This window comes from Eleutherodactylus coqui, chromosome 1 (assembly GCF_035609145.1).
Source record: "Eleutherodactylus coqui strain aEleCoq1 chromosome 1, aEleCoq1.hap1, whole genome shotgun sequence".
Lineage (NCBI taxonomy): Eukaryota > Metazoa > Chordata > Amphibia > Anura > Eleutherodactylidae > Eleutherodactylus > Eleutherodactylus coqui.
In genome coordinates, this window is record NC_089837.1 from 164,731,359 (window position 1) to 164,752,946 (window position 21,588).

Here is a 21,588-nt window from a genome sequence, read left to right on the forward strand (position 1 = left end):
GACGATTTCTTCTCCGCTCATAGAAAATTGCAATCGATTTCCGCTCGTGGACATGAAATCGCCAATTGCCATAGCATGCTATGGGTGGTATTTGCTATGGACGCCCGCTCCGGATTCCGCAATGCAAATCCGCCGGTGTGCAGGCAGCCTACATCAGAGAGAGCCGGGCAGAGCAAGGCAATGGCAGAGCGCCGGCAGTCCAAATTAGAATTGTCCTGCGGGGCTGGTTTGGGGGAGCAGCGAAGCAGAGAGAGTGCAGTGCAGTAACAGCTGCTGCAGCGGCAGAGCCGGAGCAGCAATGTGTAGTCCCAGTGAATAGACCCCAGAAAGCTGTGACCCGCTGGAGCTGCTGTGCCTCAGCCTTACTGCAGACCCCTAGCATACAGGAAGGCACAGAAGCTCCAGCGGTGATGTGCAGTAGGCTGGGACCACTGAGAGGGGGCGCTATTACTACTGGAGCGACTAAAAGGCACTGCTATTACTATAGGGGCCACTGGAATACCAGAAGTAAAATCCTAATTTGTGATAAGCCACACCCCTTTTAAATGGCCGGTGTTTTTTGGTGTCAAAAGTGGCCCACCCTTGATGACAAGCATTAAAAACTGATGATAAATGCACAAAGACTCGCAGTGAAATCAGTTTTTCACCGATCTCTGTGTAACTGCAGGCAGCCACTGAGTTGGTCAGTCATTCAGTTTGTGAAGGCAGTAAACTGACCGCCGCGCCATTCAGTGTAAACAGCAGCGGTTCACTTCTGAACAACTGCCTGCTTACTGTGAATGGAGGTGGGGGAGAACTCCATGTCTGCAGCGCTGTGAGCAATACTCGCTCCTGTGTAACAGGCATCACTGAGACGAGTGTCCAACGTCCTCTAAAAGAACCATAACTGGGACTGTCTTGCCTGAGCTAACCCCTTCCAGAACATGGCTTGCGTTTAGTCTCTTCATCCCAATAAAAGGCATTTGCTACTCTACAGTCAGGAGGAGTAAGATGGCGCATAGTCATACAACAGTGTGCAGCGAGGAGCACCAACATGGCAGTCACAGGTGAGCCCCAAAATGACGAGTCACGTTTCGCGGACCGCGCATGCGCCGCACCCGGACAATGGGGCCCCGGATGTTCAGCGCTTCGCCCTGCGTGAGCGTCTGACGTCCTGTCCGCACATGCGCAGATCCTCCGCTCTGTATGCTTATGTACTAAGGCTCGTTGGCGGACATGGAGGACCAGAGCCGGAGTCAGCAGACAACCCCGAGCGGGAAAGGCAAGGAAGCCGGCGGAGAGCAGCGCGACCAGGGGAAAGAGAAGAAGGAGGAGCAGGAGCTGGTGAGGCTAAGGAGAATGCGCTGAGTCAGCGGAGGAGGCCGGCAGCGGCCTAGACCGGAGCGAGCTGAGTCACCCGACCTGTACATGAGGAGGCGGCCGGCGGCGCCGGGGTGTGAGGTGCCGGCAGCCGGTGCTACTGACAGCGCGGACATTGTACAAGTGCCGCGGGAAGCAGGAGCTTCCGGGGGGCACTGCGGTATTTAGCTGGAGGACGGCCGTACCCGTCGGGTGGTCCGGCAGCCCCTGGTGTACACTGGGAGAGCAGGGTGCCCCGAGGCTGCCCACATGGAGCCGCGCACTGTGCATGAGGGGTCGGAACTCTTCTGCCCTCAGCTGGGAACTTTGTAATACCAAGCCTGTCCACTGCAGTGGGAACGGCGCTGTCTGCAGACACCAGCTCAGTGCATGAATGTATGGGCCTGGTGAACAGCTGATCAGTGGGACTGTTGGACTCCTGGATGTCTGCTATCCAAGATTTGCCTTAAAGGGGTTTTCCAGAGAGAGACTACCACTGATGATCTAGTGGGACCCCGACCGACCAGCTGAGCTGCTGCATGTTGTCAGCCTCACAAATACATAGAGGCCGCAGTGAAAGCCTTCGCACCGACCTCTGTGTAGTGGCCGGCGCTTGTAACTGCAGGCACAGCTCTCATTGAAATCAGAGTCCCGAGCGGCGGACCCCAGCCAGTCAACTGTTGTTGACCTATCCTGAGGATCGCTCCTCAGTAATCTCCCTGAAAACCCCTTTAAGGTCAGGCGATCAGTAGTCTACTGCTGGACACCCCGTAAGGCCGCCTGCAGACGGGCGGGTCGGATCCGGCAGCAAGGATTCTTGCAGCGGGACCCGACCCTAGCGCCTGCAGGGACGAGCGCGTACTCACCCGCACTCCGCAGCTCCGGCTCTTATGTGCCGGCTGCCGGGCAGCCAGCGCATGCGCAGACTGGAGCCGGCGGCGGGTGAGTGACGTTTCTGTGCGAGGCTCTGCACAGAAATAGGACATGCTGCGGTTTGTTTGCCGCGTGAGATTTTGCGTGACCAAACCGCGGCCATCTGCATAGGAGTGCGTTTGTTAACGCAATCCTATGCAGGCTTCCAGTGGCGGAAATTCTGCCCGTGTGCAGGGGGCCTAAAGTTGCACTAAATGTTGTCAGTTTTTTTGAGTAGTTAGGGGAGTACATCTCCTTTTCACCAAAGGCCAAGCCAGCTGTTTGTAAGGGTCCGCCCCCACAGCTGTTAGTGCTCTGTATTATGCACCCTGGCTTACATTAGGGGATTCAGATGTGGTTTTTACATGTTTAAAAAAAAAAATAAAAATCTTCGCCCACCTGCAAGGCTGCATTCTGCAGCGGATCCGCCCTGCCAGCAGCCATCCGCACTCACCTGCTGGCTTTCAGTTTCATCTGTACTGCGGCTGGTCCGCACTGCGAGCTGTCACACATGCACAGTACAGACTTTTTTTTTTGTTAAATCTCCTGCTTATCCCACAGAATTCGTAACCTTTCCACAATTACATTGTGGCTGTGCCGCGGATCGGATGGCTTCCGTTGACTGCAATGTAAGCCGTCTACGCGGAATCCTTGGGAAAACGGAGCATGCTGCGATCTTTTTCTTTTTTTTTTTTTTCATCATTTTCTTCCGCTTGCGGAAACCGCAATTGGTTTCCACAAGTGTGGAGGAAGAATCAATTTCACACAGCATGCTATGGGCGCTATATGCTGTGGATCCGCGGTGTGAACGCCTGCCTCGGATTGCGCCACAAATATCTGGCCGTGTGTGGGATCCCTTAGGCCCCTTGTCTACAGGCGTTGCGGTATTCTGTGGGGAAGCTCTGCTGCGGGAGCAGGAGCCACCGCCGAATCTCTACTGGTCAGCCCTATATGATAGATAGGCTGACCGCGGAGAATCTGTGCAATTCGCAGCATGCTGCGAATTGCCCGCCACGAGCGGAGAATCGCAATGGACAGTGGCAGCGCTTTCCATAGCAGTGCTATGGAAAGCTTCAGAGGGCGTGATTCGCTGGCGGTAAACCGCCGCCGGCGGAATCATGCCCATGAACAGGGGGCCTTAGGCCTCTTGTCCACGGGCACGCACAGATGCTCTCAGCACACCGTCAGCATGCTGCGCGAATGCACCGTCTATCTTTCTGTTGAATTTCCTGCTCTCCTGCGGATCCGCAGCACTGCCACAATGACAGCTGTGCCGCGGATATGACGGCTTGCATTGACATCAATGGGATGCACAGAAAAATGGAGCATGCTGCACTTTCTTCCCACACGTGCGGGAAAATCGCATCCACATGCAATAAATTGCCCTGCAGATGCTAATGCATCTCTATGGGCATCTAGATCTGAGGATCTCGCACACGGGTTTTATAATTAAAGTCCGCCCGTGGACACTGGGCCTGAGTCCCTAATACTGACGAAAATTTTCCATCAAAGTCAATAGGTTGGCACTAATTAGCCGTGACTACATATGATGCACATGTATTCACTGCCTATTTTGGCATGAAGGCAGAGAAATCTATGGAACCTTTCGTCTTTCTTGCACACGTTAAAAACGCAGTGAATAAGTGAACAAATAAAGCAAGATCTAAATACAGTGAAAACGCTGCATGTTTCACAGACTGAAACTTCACACGTCTGTGAATGAGCCCTAAGGCTGGGTTCACACGGGGCGGATTTCCGACAGAAATCTCGCGGTTTGGCTGCAGCGAAAAAACGTGAGATTTCCGCCAGGAGAACCGCTGCTTCAAAACTCGCGGCGGCTTTGAAGCGGCCCGCTCGCTCTTCTGCTGATGCCGGCGCTCCCATAGAGGAGAGCGCGGCCGCAGTGGGAAAAAAAAATGAACATGCTGCGTCCGGCAATTCTGCAGCGGCGGCTTCTGCTGGCTTAGCCGCATTGGATTTGCCGTCCCGTGTGGACGAGATTTCTGAGAATGGCGCATAACATTTCGCATGCCATCTATTGCATATTGTAGTTTACCACATGTGTGATAGAGCCCTATTGTTCTCTGGGTGCTTAATAAACGATGTACATGCGCAATTATATTGCGTATGTGCGGCGTTGCTATGCACCAGCGCTAAGCAACAGAGCATGAAACTTTAAAAAAAAAACGGTAGACTGCACATGACAGCGTGTGTGAGATATTGTCAAACGCAGTGCAAAATCACTGCCATACACAGTGCTTCCTACCTTGGAGGTGGCTAGAAGGCCTGGTAGGGCTGTCGGAGCTGTGCCCCCACCTGTGCTGAACAGTGCGGTATAGAGGTGTGTGCCACAGTTTGGAATCCAAGATGGCACACACTCCCTGTGCTGGCACCTTTTCTTCTGCTAAGTGCCGGATCCATCCTCCAGGGAAAGCAGAGAGTCGGTCTTTCTGTGTTGGGACCTCGTGGCGGGTCTTGAGTCTGATGTGGAGTAGTGGGTGGCTTGCCGGGCATCATGACAGCATCTGCACTCTCTGGTCATACTAACGACCACTTGTCAGTGAGTATGTATGTGACTGCTTCTCATGCTTCGCCCCCTGGTGACACCATCGAAGGTCCTACAACCTATATAAAACATAGAGCCTGACCGACAGAAGAACAGCACAGTTAGGGCTCTTGGAAAGGGGAGGACAAAAACAAAAATCAGAATACAACTAAGCCGCTATTATGTCAGACACAACTCAGCGGTACTGACAGTAGACACCGACTTACCGTCGCCTCAGAGATCCGGTGGGCTAAAGGACCTGTGGTGACATGACTGCTGTGGGAGGAGCTAAGCTATGCTTGTCTTGTGTGGGAATCAAGATGGATGTAGTAGAGCTGTGTGTCTGATATGTGGGGATCATAATGCATGTACCATGTAGAGCAGCTGTGTGGCCCATTGCGCCACCAGAAATACTGGTACTATAGTTTCCTAATTATTACTAGTAATAGAATATACACCGCAGCTAACCCTGCAGAAAACAGCTAGCGGCTTTCTCCGTTGTCTCAGATTGTCCCCAAACATGATTCGGGCAAAGGAAATATATTGGGGAGTTGTGTTTATACAGTAGGGACCTGCTTATACAGCAAATTCATCATGTATAAAGACCGTGAGCATGGTGATACCGTGTTTCTCTGAAAGTAGGACCTACCTCGATAATAAGCCTTACCCTGATTTTCAGGGATGAGGGGCTTGAAATATAAACCCTCCCCCCCAAAATAAGCTCTATTTACACTAGCTAAAAAAACAGCAATACTCACAAGCCGGTGACATTCTGATCCCTTACTCTGGTCTCCGGCGCTGCTGCAGGCTGCCATGTCCTCTGTGCTGACAACATTCTCTTCCTGGTAACGGGGCTTTGAATACCCCGCCTCCAGCAAGCGAGTGCTGTCATTGGCTCAGCCAATCTGGTGAGTGTGGAGGAAACTTTGAAACTCCCAATGCCCACAGATAATCCGTTCAGACGGCGATCACAGCACCTGCAATTCCAAAAAGGTCATGTGAGGCTGGCAGAGGAGTCTTGATTTGAAGGTGCATGCCCCTTTTTTGTGTGTGTGGTTTCCAAGAGTTGGTTACTGTTTAGTGGTATATGTGCAGCAGAGTTTCAGAACTCTTACGGTACGACATAACTACACTTGTCACTTCATGTGATCCTTGTCTTTACAGTCTGAAGAAGACAAGCAACTCCAAGATGAACTTGAAATGCTTGTGGAGCGGCTTGGGGTGAGTGTCCTGCTATTCATCATTCTGTGGCATACATATGATCACTGCTCCATGTATGTCCTGCAGGTTCTCATGATCATCAGCTTTACATGTGGAATTAAATACACTTTCTTTTTGTATTTACGGTACCATAAATATTCCTCTGTCTAGGAGAAGGACAGCTCCCTTTACAAACCTGCTCTGGAGGAACTCCGTAGACAGATTCGTTCTTCCACCACCTCCATGACCTCTGTTCCCAAACCATTGAAGTTCTTGAGACCCCACTATGGGAAACTCAAGGAGGTATATGAAAGTATGGAACCTGGGGAAAATAAGGTGAGTGTTGGCAAACTTGCTTTTACAACCAGTGTAGGGTGTTATGGGATTGTGACTGGCTGCTCTCCTAAGGGTACACTCTGAAGTTGTAAGAGAGGGCCCTGCCCATGCGCCCACAGTGGCCAATGAAGACGTGGTCCTCTCTGCATTACTGGTAAGGTTGTGCAGCTGTTAGCTGCCACTGATAGGTAGAATTGTGGCTACCGCAACATTGGACTGTACCCTTGTGATCTTTGCACAGGACTGCATTGAGTTTTTATTAACATGATTTTTTTTTTTTTCCTTTTAATTGAAGAATAAGTTATGTCCATATTGCAGTCGCTCACCTTGGGGTCCCATTCTTTTAAATCTTCTAGCTAATTGATGTGACATGACCAAGGCAGTCTGAATGTGACTGCTTCATTCCTTGCACCTAGTGTAAGGCAATGATATGAAGCATGACATGATATTTGACCCTCTAGGTACCATGGAAAGAGAGGCTTTTAATTCTAGGAGCTGAAAGGAAATGATGTCTTATCAGAGACATCCCCTTGCAGTCTGGAGCTGTTGCTGCACATACATTCTTGTAACACCCCCCCCCCCCCCCCCCCCTCCAGCAAACAGCTAGTTGGGCATTATCTCATGGGAGAGATGCTCTGTAACGTAATACGATCTGGCTCATTGGATGCCCTCCTGTAATGCCCGTATGACCTAGGGACAGGTATGAGACAAGCCATTTATATTACAGATCTTTCAAATGAGTTCAATGCTCTTCTATGTCCATATCTGAGAATTGTGGAAGCAGACTGTGTTTTAGTACGTGTTCATATGTAAACCTGCATAATATGCATTTAATAGGATTCTTTCAGTAAATGTTGTAGTATTCTTGGGTAAAAGTGTAACTAAGGCTCATAATTTCTTCTGTTTTTCTCAGCGTTTTGCTGCTGATATAATTTCCGTTCTTGCAATGACTATGAGTGGTGAAAGAGAATGTCTTAAGTACAGACTCCTGGGGTCACAGGAAGAACTAGCATCGTGGGGACACGAGTATGTAAGGTAAGGCAGAAAACCATGTCTGGCTTTTACTACATCTCTTGACTGGCGTAAATGAGATAAAGTTTCTCAATGACATTGAAGTTAAAGGTTAACTTGGGTTCGCACGTCTTTCTTTGTTCCTGCTAGGCACTTGGCTGGGGAGGTTGCCAAAGAATGGCAAGAAGTGGAAGAATCTGATAAATCCCAGCGGGATACTCTGTTGACATTGGTGAAAGAGATTGTCCCATACAATATGGCCCACAATGCTGAACATGAAGCCTGTGACCTGCTCATGGAAATCGAGCAAATGGACATGCTGGAAAAGTACATTGATGATAATGCATATGCTAAAGTTTGCCTCTACCTAACCAGGTGAGTGTCCTGTGCTTATCAAATTTACCAGCCCTTTGAAAAATAGGACTAGCGTGAAAATGCAGCAATTCCCAAATAAACTTAGCCTTAAAAACTGATAATTTCACACGGGCAAGTGTGATATTGAGCTGTGAAACTCTGGCCAATATTGTGCTTGCCAGTGTGTGAGGTCCCCCCCCCCCCCCCTCCGCATTGCTCATATGTAACCTCATTCAAAAGAATGGGGTTTATATTTGTGCATCTCGCAATTCACAGAACTTGCATGATCATCTCTGCCATGTGAAACCGGCCTTAGCTGGAGCCCTAAAAGTTCAGATGACTGCCTACCACCAAACAAAGGTATTACTCTGTGGAAAGTGCATAAAAACTCAAATGCTTTAAAAAATATATCATTTGAACGCAAACAAAACATTTACTTAGTTTCTAATAGTTGGCACTACGTCAGAAACGTAGAGATTATCATTTATTTATTTATTTATTTATTTATTTTTTTTCACATTCCTAATGGAGTTGCAGCATCTTTGTTTTTGCTGCTACAGTCTGTTCAACTCCAAGTAGGATTTGGGCACATATAAGAAAACGGTCTTGCATTATCTAAAGCAACTAATATGACTTATGCTTTTCCTTTTTAAACTGTACTCCTAGTAAGAAATGTGAGCACTGTTTCAGAAACCGTTCTTCAGCTAGTAATGGGGTGTGGTTTGTCTTTTCCTCCATCCTGGATAGTTTTCCTAATGATGCAGCTAACAATTAATTTATTTATCTTCCATTCAGTTGTGTAAGTTATGTTCCTGAACCCGAGAATTCCTCGCTTCTGCGCTGTGCTCTCTCTGTCTTCCGAAAATTCAATCGTTACCCCGAGGCGCTGCGTCTTGCTCTCATGCTTAATGACATGGAGCTTGTGGAAGACATCTTCACTTCTTGCAAAGATGTGTAAGCATCAATTATTTTATTCAGTATATATTTATATTAAGTTTCTTGATGGATATTTAACACCAATACATAATTTTTTTTAATTTTTTTTTTTAGAAATACTAGATGGCATACGCTGCTAAACTTTCCCTCCACCCCATATTACACTTATGCAGTGGAGATTTTCTGATAACTTGGATTCCTTACCTTTTTAGGGCAGTATTTCCCAACTCCAACAGGTCACTCTATTCTATCCGTATATGAATTTTTGCCCCAAAATGGAGGAGATTTTTCGAGGATGTCTTATTCTATTTACCTAGCAGGCTCTGTCCAGGTCCCTCCCACTGCTTTCCAAAGCCCCAGCGCTGTTCCTGCAGTCCTCGGCTGTTCACACAAGATCACTTCATAGTTACAGTATTAAAAAAAAAAAACCAACTCCATGAAGCGATGGCTGTCCACGTCACTCGCAGAATCACGCCAATCACAGCCATTGCTTTGTGGAGGCGGGATTTATGAATTCTGTAACCAAGAAGTAATCTTGTGTGGGTGACCGAGGGCTGTGGAAAGGACCTGGACCAAGCCTGCTAGGTAATGTATATCTAATTTTATATTTTTTTAAAATGTAAGGTAAATAGGGCTTATTTTCAGGGTAGGGCTTATATTTGAAGCCTCCCCAAAAATCCTGAAAAAAATCAAGCTAGGGCTTTTTTGGGGGGGAAACGCTGTATAGGATATCTTGAAAACATGACCTGGTGGGTTACCTTGAGGACTGGAGTTGGGAAACATCATTTTAGGGAAAGGAAACACAAACTAGTCAGGATGCAGTCAAAATCTGGTTGCTGTGCATGTGGTGGTGATGTAGACTTAAACTTTTATTTTTATTTTATTTTTTCCCCCCTCCCTCTTTTGCAAGGGGTTTTCCAGCTTTAAACTCGTGACCTATTTTCCAGATACCTCATCAGTTCATGTGGGGTGGTGGGTGCTGCTGCTGGGCGGGACTTATGCCAACCAGCTGTTTGCTGGGCTGCTGTCAGTGTACGGAGCTGTAGCAGATCCGATGAACAGCTGGTTGGTGCGAGTCCTGGACTGTAGGTCCCCACCAATGAACTGTTGCTGAAGTATCTGGAGGGTACGTCACGAACAGTTCAAAACTGCAGAGCCACTTTTAACGACTTGTAAAAGGAACATTAAACTGATTGCCAGGCTTATGGATTCATTTGGATTACATGTTCCTGATTTGAGACACATGCTTCCTGTGTAAAACACAACAGAATGCCTATGTATGTGTTCCTGGCAGCAACATCTGCAATCATTGCAGAGAGAAACCTACAGCCAAACCTTAATCCACAGCTGACAAAATTGGTACATCAGCCGAGCGCCATCCTGCGGTATGTCGAAATGAACATTAACAAAATCCGTGAAAAACGGACTCGCTGCCTCATCACAACTGCGTTTTGACGAGCTGTGGGTCCTTCACTTGACGCCTGATCTAACCTAAGGGTGTGTTCAAACATTACAGATTTTCTCTTCCACAAGTCCGTGTCAAACTTCAACCCTTCAGTTGAAGAGTCAAACTTGCTGTAGATGTGGATATTTCTTTCTGCTGCGAAAAATCTACACCCTGGTCTCTCATTACCCAGCTGTAAGACCGCACTCAGCTATTGCTGTCGCTGCCATAGATGTTGAGCATCTGCCCAGCGACTACAGTCAACAACGGCTCCATTCAAACTCCTAGCCGCCTTGGATCTAGAAGGAATGGAGACCCTGTTCTGACACCCTACATGTAGCATTTATCACATCTGCAGCAGATGAATAATAAAAATGAAATTTAGTTAAAGGGGTATGCCAGTCTGAAGTATTTATAACCCATTCTAGTAATCTGTTACAAAGAGACAGCATACTAATACTGTGAAAGCTAAATGCATCACTGGGATTAAAATATTGTATGTTTATTGCTGAACCTTTAAATGTTTCTCTACTGACATCATATTTGTGTTTTTCAGGGTTATTCAGAAACAGATGGCATTTATGCTTGGTCGACATGGAGTCTACCTCAGTCTGAATGAAGATGTTGAAGAATATGAGGATTTAACCGAAATTATGTCTAATGTTCAACTTAATAGCAACTTCCTTGCTCTGGCTCGTGAAGTGAGTATTGGCATTGGCACCCACACACGCACACCTTTTGTACTCTACAGTATAAACTTCTTTATTTTCTTTCTTTAGCTTGATATCATGGAGCCCAAAGTGCCCGATGACATTTACAAAACACATCTGGAGAATAACCGTAAGTTGTGTTCTCATTAAACCATTTTGCGCAATTGGGTGTACATGTGCGTTCTCTGGTGCTGGGGAGTGTATGAGGCATGCCCAAAAGCCAAGCCCACTTCATACCTGGTGACAGTTGTGGTAAACTGATTGTTAAACCCCTTAGATGTAACGATCCAATGCTGACTGCGGCATCACCACATCTGTGCAAGTTTAAAGTATTAAAATATCCTATTTATCCCAGACCGTGAATGCCATAGGAAAAACAAATTGCCCGATGACAACATTTGTGGTGGTGGTGGTGAAAATTGAATTCAAAACATCATGTGTAACCCATAACGGCACCAAAAGAAACCGTTTGCCCCACACATTTAAAAAAAAAAAAAAAAATGCCCTCACACAGCCCCATCGACGAAACAAAGCTATAGAGTGCTGACTGTGGTGACAGTAAACACTATTGTGTGTATTATATAAATCTGGTATCGCTGCAATCGCACTGACCCACAGAACAAAATTAACTAATTTTTTTTTTTTTTTTTTTTATTACACGACGAATGTCACAAAAACGAAACCCAAAGAATAATGGCGTAATTTCAGTTTCGGCCAACTTAAAAACCTTTAAAGTTTTCCAGTAAATTCATATGGTGCAACAAACGGCACCTTTTAAAACTTACTTGTCCTACAAAAAAAGTCCTACAGCTATCTTGGAGGAAAAATAAAAATGACCGCTTTAGGCTGGTGGGCACAAAACAAAAAAATGGCTTTGAAGTGGAGAGGTTTAGATGTAGAAGGTGAGCATAATTTATGTTGTATTTGCTCTTCATCAGGATTTGGAGGTAGTGGATCTCAAGTGGATTCAGCAAGGATGAATTTGGCTTCCTCTTTTGTGAATGGATTTGTTAATGCGGCCTTTGGTCAAGACAAGCTGCTGACTGATGATGGAAACAAGTGGCTGTATAAGAACAAGGACCATGGTAAGGGTTTATCCAAAGTGCAGTTTTTGCCATTTCATTCAGAACGTTATGCCGTAGGAATTTCATTTGTCTATATTTGTAAAATCCTAGGAATGTTGAGTGCAGCGGCTTCTCTGGGAATGATCCTCCTTTGGGATGTGGATGGAGGTCTTACTCAGATAGACAAGTACTTATATTCTTCGGAGGACTACATTAAGGTAACGATTTCTTTATAGTTAAAGAAATACATACTTTACATTTTTGATTTTTGGGGTTTCAAAATTCTTTTTCAGAAACATCAGTCATCACATAGACAGTTTAATGTTACGGCAGATATGGATATGAGATGGGGTTAATATCTCTAACAGTATCTTTATCCCTGCAGTTAGATAGATATAAATATTTTTTTTTCCCCAATGGCACCATTTAACAACCTATATAATGTATCAGAAAACTTGCTCAGGTGTGGAGGGGCATCATACCTTGATTTCTTCTGGTAGCATTTCCATCATGAAGGAACCTTCATTTGTCTGCCCTGTGAGCTATATACAAACAAGTTCGAGACCATCTGATGGGCGGGCTGCATGGTTCCGACTGGTTATGTGCTTTTCTGCTCTTGGTCTTACTCGGCTCCTCCCCATTGCTTAATGATTGTAGAAAGAAGCTGCCGATCATTAAGCAAGGTGATCGGCTGGGGAAGACAGGGAAAGACTTGTCCTCTGCTTCTGCTCTGTTTTATTTATTTAACATGAGGCATTTTTTCCTTTACAGTCGGGAGCTCTCTTGGCCTGTGGTATTGTGAACTCTGGGGTGAGAAATGAATGCGACCCAGCATTGGCTCTTCTCTCAGATTACGTCCTCCATAATAGCAACACTATGCGTCTTGGTGCCATTTTTGGGTAAGTAACACTGAACACGTTGACTATATATTTGCAACTGGTTGGGTTTCAGTTGAATCGTATTTGTATTGCATGGAAAATTACATATTTGGTAACAGGTTTCATGATTATGATCGTTGGTGTGTGGCTCCCAAATTTGAATGCTACCTTTAACTTAAGTAAAAGTCTGTTTTTATTAAGCAGAGTCTTGGGAGGTAATATTTATCCTAGTGGAGATTCCACCAGACAGAGCACTACAAGGGTGCAGGCAGTCTTATATAGGCCATGCAATGGGTGATGGTATAATTCTCCACAGTGACACCTACTGGAATAGTATCTACCCTACGAGACAATATCCATTAGATTAGCTGCATTGTCCAGTTCAAGATGTAGGTGACTAAACCAGAAGTACAAGTGGAACAGCCAGTTACAAAATAATCCAGTTCTAGAATTTTGTTCCTTGTTGGTGCAAAGCTTGCCTAAAAATAAGCATAGAGTATTGTCTCCTTAAAGGAACACCTTTCCAGATGCTCAATTTAGGGCATGTGGATGTTTTAAAATAGTCCATTCTAGTTTATAGTCCTAGTATTCCTTTCTCTAATTAAACAATTTTAATTTTGTGAGAAATCCATCCCATAATCAGTGACCTCTACTATGAAGAACCCAGTTATGTAGCTTGTATTCTGCACTTTTTTCCTGGCCTCCTGGTCACATGACCAACACTGACAACTGTGTCCTGAATTCTCCCCCCCACCCCCTCTCGCATAGATGCATAGCTTTCATTTGCAAGAGCAGAATACAAAATGAAAGGGGGAGTGTGATTGGTCGCTATGGGCAGAAAGACAATGTTTTGTTTTTTTTCCTTTATGGCAGTTGTCATAAGGCTGATCCATTAACTGCAGTGCACAAAGCTTTGTCTGCTCGGGTCCTGTGACCTGGAGAAAAGTGTAGACTACACTGTTTGAAGGGAATGAGCTAAATCACTGATGATATGATAGATTTCGCAAAGGAAAAAAACCCTGGGCTCTTAGTATTCAGCCCTTCATGAGTTTTATATGGTTGCCCAGTCTGATTCTCAAAGAGAAGCATATAGTCAATGTGTGATGGTTGTCTGGGTTCACTTCAATTTCTTCCATTTTTTAAAGGGAGTTTGTCAGCTGGAACTTGCTGTCCAAACTGCAGGCATCATGTTGTAGAGCCGGAGGAGCTGAGCAGATTCCTGAATAGTTTTGTGGGGAAAGATTCAGTATAGGCTGTGTAGAATTCATTTAAAGCTTAGATGTGTAGTGGGTGGTCCTATCAGTAACGTGATACCCTTAGCTCTGTGTACAGTCATACAGACAGCTGTCAATCACTGATAGCTCCGCCCATTGGACTGTTCAGCTCGGAATGTGCAGAGATATAAATGAATAAAATACATGTTATGCTGAATCTTTCCTCATAAAACCATATACAATCTGCTCAGCTCCTCCGGCTCTATAACATGATGCCTGCAAGTGGACACCATGTTCAAGTTGTCAGATTCCCTTTTAAAGCATAATTTTATTTGCTCTTGAGAGTTCTCTGTATGATCAATTAACTCTGTTCATCTCAAGCTGGACTAATCCATATAAAAGCTTCTAGTCACAAGGAGATAGGTTGTCGGAGCTCTATAGAAAAGGGTGAAGTGCAAAACTTTAGTTGATCATATTACAACACATTGAAAGGTCATCATGTTCTTTTTGATCAATACATGTAAAACTATATAGCTTAGCTGTGTGATTGCCACTACTCAGAAGTGGTGTTCTTGTTTGATTTCTGCATCTTACTGTTACACCTTTTTAATGTTTTCTTTGTTCCATATTTACAGACTAGGACTTGCATATGCTGGTTCCAATCGTGAGGATGTCCTGACACTTCTACTTCCAGTAATGGGGGACTCAAAGTCCAGCATGGAGGTAAGACTTTACTTTTCATGAGATGTTAGATCCCTGTGTTCTCAGAAAACTGTATCATCGGGTTGTCAGGGGTCTGAGTTCATTATTTTTAGCTATATTTCTTTGTAGTGGACATTTTCTTGGACAATGCTGAACATATTCAATCTTTATTCTTCCTTTTTGTTTGTTTTTAGGTGGTTGGAGTAACAGCCCTTGCTTGTGGGATGATTGCTGTAGGGTCGTGCAATGGTGATGTGACCTCTACAATCCTGCAGACAATTATGGAGAAATCTGAGCAAGAACTAAAAGACACATTTGCACGCTGGCTTCCTCTTGGTTTAGGACTGAATCATCTAGGTGACTGATAGTTTGTGTTAACGGTCACAGTATTTTGTAAAGCCAGAGAAGCTTCTGTTGGAGCAACTGCTTCCTGTTTCTAAGTAGTGTTTTCTTATTTCTCATTTAAGGGAAAGGTGAAGCTATTGAGGCAATCCTTGCTGCTTTGGAGGTTGTTTCTGAGCCATTCCGCAGCTTTGCCAATACTCTTGTTGATATCTGTGCATATGCAGGTAGGCTCAGGTTTTTATTTATTTTCTTCTACTTTGGTTGTTAAATACCATGAAAGTTTTAAAAATGTATAGCAACCAGAATGCCCCACAGCAGAACTTGCAATGGGGTGCTCTTGTGCCATGAGCATCAGTGTAAAATGGAAATATTGCGGTGGTTTTCTGCCTCCTGAATGAATGCAAACCACTCATCTTTTTAGCACTCTCCCTTCACCAACACGCTTTCTACTACTGTCTAGACATGGGAGTGGATTTCTTGAGCTGCTGGAGCCCATAAAGGCTATTATGTTATTGCAAGCAATCTAGTAACTCTCAAAGCTACACCGTTGGGCTCTATGGACTTCACATGCTACACTTGCATGATAAATATTAGAGGCACATTTCTTTTTAGATTTTTAGTGTTTTTATATGCCATTCATAAATAAGACTTGAGTAAGATGCATCAAATGTAATAAGAGGTGCAAGAGGCTGTGTGCCACTTGATGAAATCTATGGCAGTTAAAATCTGCCCTAGAGTTGCGTTATGATTTTACACCCGTTTTTGACCAAATTATAGTTGGTGTGACAGGTGGTGGATGGAGCTGCCCCTTCAGCCAAGCTACTCCCACTTTCTAGTTTAAAAAAAACAAACAAAAAAAAAACGTCCCTTACATGGCACAATTGTTCAAATCACACTTTAGATTGAGTCATTTGCACTATAAGTGTGCCATCTGACTGTATGCAGTTCAAGAACAATTGGTGATAAATCGCTGATCATATCTTTCATGTTAGACCATAAAATTGTTGGTCTACCTCTGCATCACTTAGTTTAAACAGGCATATGAATAACTGCCTTGACTGCGAACAGAAGCCAGCGGGCTGGAACAATTTCTGACCGCTCCGCCTCCATTCACTGATGATGCTCCTGTGCGATAATCGCTGACACGGCTGTCTGCTTCTGCGCCTCAGTCATTCTGCGTGAGAGGGACTTTAGTCTTCATTCACACTTCTTTCAGAGCCTCTATCAGCAGACCCAGCAAATTTGCAAGAATAGCACTAGATCTGGCAGTGCATTGTGGTTTCCAGTTAACGACAACACGTGCGCGAACAGAGCCTTAAAGGTGGAGATTTCCCTCTAATGCGAATCTCTCTTTTGTCGATTAAAGTACAAAGTTGTGTGCGGATTAAATTGTTTTCATTGTGGCAGGGAGCTCCCTTTTCTGATTATCTAAATTCTGACTAGACATGCCTACAAAATCTTAATAACCACATAATATCCAGTCAACATGTTGTTGAGTTCAATGTAAAGTATAACACTATGCAGTTAGCTCCCAAGTAAAGAGCTAGAGTGGTATAGTCCTTGCAGTTTCGTCATACAGGAAGTTCTGGTGACACCTTCCATCTCATCTTCACCAAGAGAACAGAAGGACAAGTAATTCCGAGATGATGATTGCTATGAAGTCACATAAACCAACTTAAAGTGAATTTTCAGACTTAAAAAAAAAGTAGTCATATTCTAGGCCCTACTAGTAAGGCACTATGGGAACTCTATATTCTTCAAATACTGTCTTCAGTTGTCTTCACTAAGCATTGTAATACTCCTTTACTAGGTTCTGGAAATGTTTTGAAGGTCCAGCAGCTTCTCCATATTTGCAGTGAACACTATGACTCCAAGGAGAAGGAAGAAGAGAAGAAAGACAAAAAGGAGAAAAAAGAAACTGCTGCTGATATGGGATCACACCAGGTGCGGTTTTATGTTGATCTAGAAGTGTATGAAGAGAAGAGCATCACAGATTTGAAAACTAACTTGCTGTGTGGCAGATACCATTACAGAGTGGTGGTTGATGGATCAGATAGTCAGTAGCTCTATTGGATGCTGGCCACTTTGTGCAATATTTCAGCCAAATTCTATAAATTTAACTTCATTATAGCCTTTCCTCCACTAATCTTTTCTTACAGGGTGTGGCAGTCCTTGGCATCGCACTCATTGCAATGGGTGAAGAAATTGGATCAGAAATGGCACTGCGCACATTTGGCCATTTGGTAAGCTTTTGTTTTGGATCTTTCCCCTGCCTACTGGAAAATGTTAACAAGATATTTCTTTCTGGTGTTATATTACACAAGTTACTTTATTTTAGATAAGGACTGGCTGTTTTGGCCTTTTATAAACTTTTATGCTTCTCTGCTGCAGCTAAGGTATGGGGAGCCCACGCTCCGAAGAGCAGTTCCTTTAGCTTTGGCCCTCATCTCCGTCTCCAATCCAAGGTTGAATATCTTGGATACCTTGAGCAAGTTCTCCCATGATGCAGACCCTGAAGTGTCCTATAACTCCATCTTTGCTATGGGCATGGTGGGCAGTGGTAAGCAATTGTATATTGTCTGTCTTTTTTTTTACTCTCTATTTGTTCAGTTTCTAGAGCTTTTTGTTCTCAATTTCCATAGGCACCAACAATGCTCGCCTTGCTGCTATGCTGAGACAGTTAGCCCAGTATCATGCAAAAGATCCAAACAACCTGTTTATGGTGCGACTGGCACAGGTAAATTAAAAACCTAATAAGAATGTTCACAACTTATGATAAAGGCTGGAGGACTAAACGCAGTCTAGAACTGCGATGAAATGGAGGGCTGATTTTGAAAGAAAAAAATTCGCACTTTTGGTTCTGAACACCTAGTAACCTAAGAAATGCTAATAAAAGAAAACAAGCCATTGTCACAAGCAAAACTATTGGCGTGAGCGGAGAGAGGATGCAAAAAAAAATAGATGAGTCTGTCCCACTCAAGACAGCTACCCTGTTTTCCTGAAAATAAGACAGGGTCTTCATTTTTGCTCCAAAAGATTTTACACTTTTACATGTATAGGTAACTGGACACTGACTTTTTAGTAACTGAAACTAGGGCTTATTTTTGGAGTGACTTTTATTTCAAGGATCCTCAAATCCTGAAAAATCATTCTGCATCCTCAAAAATCATGATGGGGCTTATTTTCAGGGAAACCGGTTATATGCATTGAAGTTTTGAACAAGAACCAGTGGGTCCAAGAAGACAAAAAGTTGTTATGGGTGTCCCATAGGAATGCGGTGAGATCCTTCATTTTTATGATTGCATCTGCTTTGCATTGCCAATTGGAATGTGTAGGGAAAGATTGGGACTTCTAAAAAATCTAACCAGTGCTGTATTCCCTCTGGATTGGACCTCTTTCTGTAGGTTTTAAACTGGCAGGTTAAAAAAGATGATGATCTATAGAGATATAGATAGAGGGGAACTGTTGTAAATCCATGTGTAAAACATATATAGTACTGTGGATCATCTTAAAAAAAAAAAAAACAAAAAAAAAACCTTCTCTCCACTTCAGGCAATCCTGAAGATATGCAGGAGTGAGCGTGTGGTTAATCTCAAATATTGGAACATGGCAATAAATGCATTTATTCAAATTGTGTGATAGGTTGAGATGCTATTTTTTGAAATGTGTGAATTTCCTGTATTCTTAGGGACTTACTCATTTGGGTAAAGGAACACTCACACTATGCCCATACCATAGTGATCGGCAGCTCATGAGTCAAGTGGCGGTGGCTGGATTACTAACTGTCCTCGTTTCCTTCTTGGATGTTAGGAACAGTAAGTAGTATTTTTATTGTAATTATTGGTGCTTTTTGCCTGCTATATGCATCTTTACTTTTGTGTGTTTTTTCTTCTATTTTTATAGTTGTGTTGGGCAAATCCCATTATATACTGTACGGTTTAGTAGCTGCAATGCAACCGCGAATGTTGGTCACATTTGATGAGGAGCTACGGCCTTTACCAGTTTCTGTCAGAGTTGGCCAGGTAAGTTTTCTGTTCTGTGTATCGCTCAAGGAAACAAACTAGTTACTGATACATAAAATACCAGTTTCAGGGTGTAGACAGACCACAATGTGTTATTGCAGAGGTAACGCAGGTATAAAATGGTGATGAGCAGCCACTGGCACTCCACTGATCAGTTGGTAGGCAGCGTTTTGGGCTACATTTGTGAGACACCTATTCAGTTTCGGAAGTCCATTTGCATCCTACACCAAAAAATAAAGTGTCTATAAAATAAAGGTTTATTCATAACGGGATAATCTATTAAAATTTTAAGGAATAAAATAGTTTTTAGCTTTATTCATGTCATACAGCGATTATGTTACAATACACTTAGACATGAAGGCTCCACGATCCTTTTTAAGATTACATACAAATGTCTTTTTGCAGGCTGTGGACGTTGTTGGCCAGGCTGGCAAGCCGAAGACCATCACCGGATTTCAGACACACACAACGCCTGTATTGCTGGCACATGGAGAACGGGCAGAACTGGCCACAGAAGAGTACCTGCCCGTAACCCCTATTCTTGAGGGATTTGTGATCCTTCGAAAGAACCCTAATTATGATGTGTAGTGCTTGAAAAAGTGGGTGGGTGGGAATGTTGTGGGAACATGGGACTAGTTGTGTTTTTTTTTTTGTTTGTTTTTTTTTCTTTGTTACTAAATCTTATTAAATAATTTCGTGACCATAACTACATTCTGTATTAATGGTTCCTCCCATCACTTTATCATTTCGTCTACAAAAAAATCTAAATTATTAGATTTTTCCCATTGATCAAAAGCAAAATCTATGCGTTTTGGAAAGTACTGATATCCTAGAAACGAGTATCTCTGAGGATCTATTGGACAAATAGTATCACTGGATAAGCTTCGTCTACTTTTTAGCATTTTATTTCTATAGTAAATGGGTTGTTTTGGGTTCCCAAATTATTCCTTCTATACACAAGCCAAGTAAAATGGATAAAATATTCTATAAAACATTTACCCAAAGGACTTTTCCATGAACACACATAGTAATTATGTTTGGTCCCTTTTTAAAACCTACTGTTACTGTTACAGGAACAGGAGAATAAAGTGAATTCTGTTTCTATGGGTTTTAAGACAAAGTTTAATGGTCTCTGTGTATTTTAATTTTTCCTCAATTGCTTGTTTCCTGCATCAGGATCAGCAAGCGTTCCCCATTGATTTCAATGGAAAACCACACATAGCACTCACTTGCACATCGCATGGCATGCATTGTTTTTTGACTGTCCCATTGAAAATATTAGGTGATGCAGCAGTTTTTTTTTGTTTTTTTTTAATTCGCAGCATCATTTTGTAGGACTCCATTCAAAAGAGTGGAGTTCATATTTGCATGGCTCAGCTCCTAAAACTTGCCTGTGTCTTGCAATCATGTGATTATAGCCGAAGAAGAATGTAATGGCCATTTGTCGGACGAACAGCATAGATTTCTAAGCAAAAATGATTCAGAATCATAATTTTTTATAGTGATAAGTTCTTGAGAGTAATTAAAGATAATTACCTGAACCAACTAGTGCAGGAACCAACGAGAGGGAGGGCCATTCTGGACTTAGTACTAACTAACAAACCGGACCGACTAAAGGGAGTACAGGTTGAGGGGCACTTGGGGAACAGTGATCATAATATAATCAACTTCCAGCTGTCATTCAAACAAAAGCCTTATCGGGGAGCAACCAATAAACAAAACTTTGGTAAAGCAAAATTTGATCAGATTAGAACTACTATCGGTAACATTAAATGGGACAACATCCTCAAAAATATCAGTACAGAGGACAAATGGGAGAAGTTTAAAAGGATCCTAATCGCCTCATGTGAGCAGTTCCTTCCCTTTTTAAAAATAAAAATCTCAACTAAAAGGAAACCAATGTGGCTCGACAAGACGAGGGGCAATAAACGAAAAAAAGAAAGCGTTCAAACTACTAAAGCAAGAAGGCAGCGAAGAAGCGCTAAAATCGTACAGGGGAAAAGAAAATATGCAAAGATAGGATCAAAATAGCCAAGGAGGAGGCAAAGACTGATCGCTAAAGAGAGCAAAAACAACCCAAAACTATTTTTCAACTATATTAACAGCAAAAGGATTTACAGGGAGAGCCCTGGCCCTTTAACAAATAATGCAGGGGAAATCATTGAAGATGATGGTGATCTGGATCATATTTTCCTCCAGCAGGTTTCAGGGTATTCTGTAGCTTACTAATTGTTTAGTGTGCACACATAATGAAAGAAACCAATCGGACACAAGTCATCAGCCTTGAATCTCAACCAGCTCTCTCTAGTTACAAGAGGCCTCGGGTTTTTTATTGAAACACATAATACCTGCCCTTTATGGGCGTGCAACAGATTGCATCAGTAACATATATATATTCTTATTCGCTGGGTCATATAGAATTTCTCCCCCCCCCCCCCCCCCCCCTTCCCCCTGCCCACCTTCTCTCAAGTCCAGTGTAGTGTGGACTTGGTCCCCTCAGCATGCGGTCAGACTGAAGGAATTTCAGTGTATGTGGCAGTCTCTAAGAAGTTTCAGTATGGGGGGGGGAGTTTCGGT

General features: G+C 43.7%; 1 protein-coding gene across 1 annotated transcript; it reads left to right on the forward strand.

Moving 5' to 3' along the window:
• The first annotated feature begins 1,159 nt into the window (after positions 1-1,159).
• On the forward strand, positions 1,160-19,720 carry PSMD2 (proteasome 26S subunit ubiquitin receptor, non-ATPase 2). The gene is made up of 21 exons (XM_066603214.1): positions 1,160-1,323; positions 5,960-6,016; positions 6,167-6,331; positions 7,245-7,366; positions 7,493-7,717; positions 8,492-8,650; positions 10,633-10,777; positions 10,856-10,916; positions 11,725-11,871; positions 11,962-12,068; positions 12,622-12,749; positions 14,578-14,665; positions 14,839-15,001; positions 15,112-15,213; positions 16,800-16,933; positions 17,149-17,232; positions 17,381-17,549; positions 17,632-17,726; positions 18,678-18,804; positions 18,893-19,011; positions 19,417-19,720. The coding sequence occupies exons 1-21, from the start codon at positions 1,216-1,218 to the stop codon at positions 19,597-19,599; spliced, it is 2,688 nt and encodes an 895-aa protein (XP_066459311.1). The 5' UTR covers positions 1,160-1,215; the 3' UTR covers positions 19,600-19,720.
• The last annotated feature ends 1,868 nt before the right edge of the window (positions 19,721-21,588 follow it).

Bases quoted from the DNA above. Each gene is read 5' to 3' on its own strand.
- PSMD2 (XM_066603214.1), top strand. From the start codon at position 1,216: ATGGAGGACCAGAGCCGGAGTCAGCAGACAACCCCGAGCGGGAAAGGC. The intron at 12,069-12,621 runs GTAACGATTTCT...TTTCCTTTACAG, and splicing joins CTTCGGAGGACTACATTAAG to TCGGGAGCTCTCTTGGCCTG. The intron at 17,233-17,380 runs GTAAGCTTTTGT...TCTCTGCTGCAG, and splicing joins TGCGCACATTTGGCCATTTG to CTAAGGTATGGGGAGCCCAC.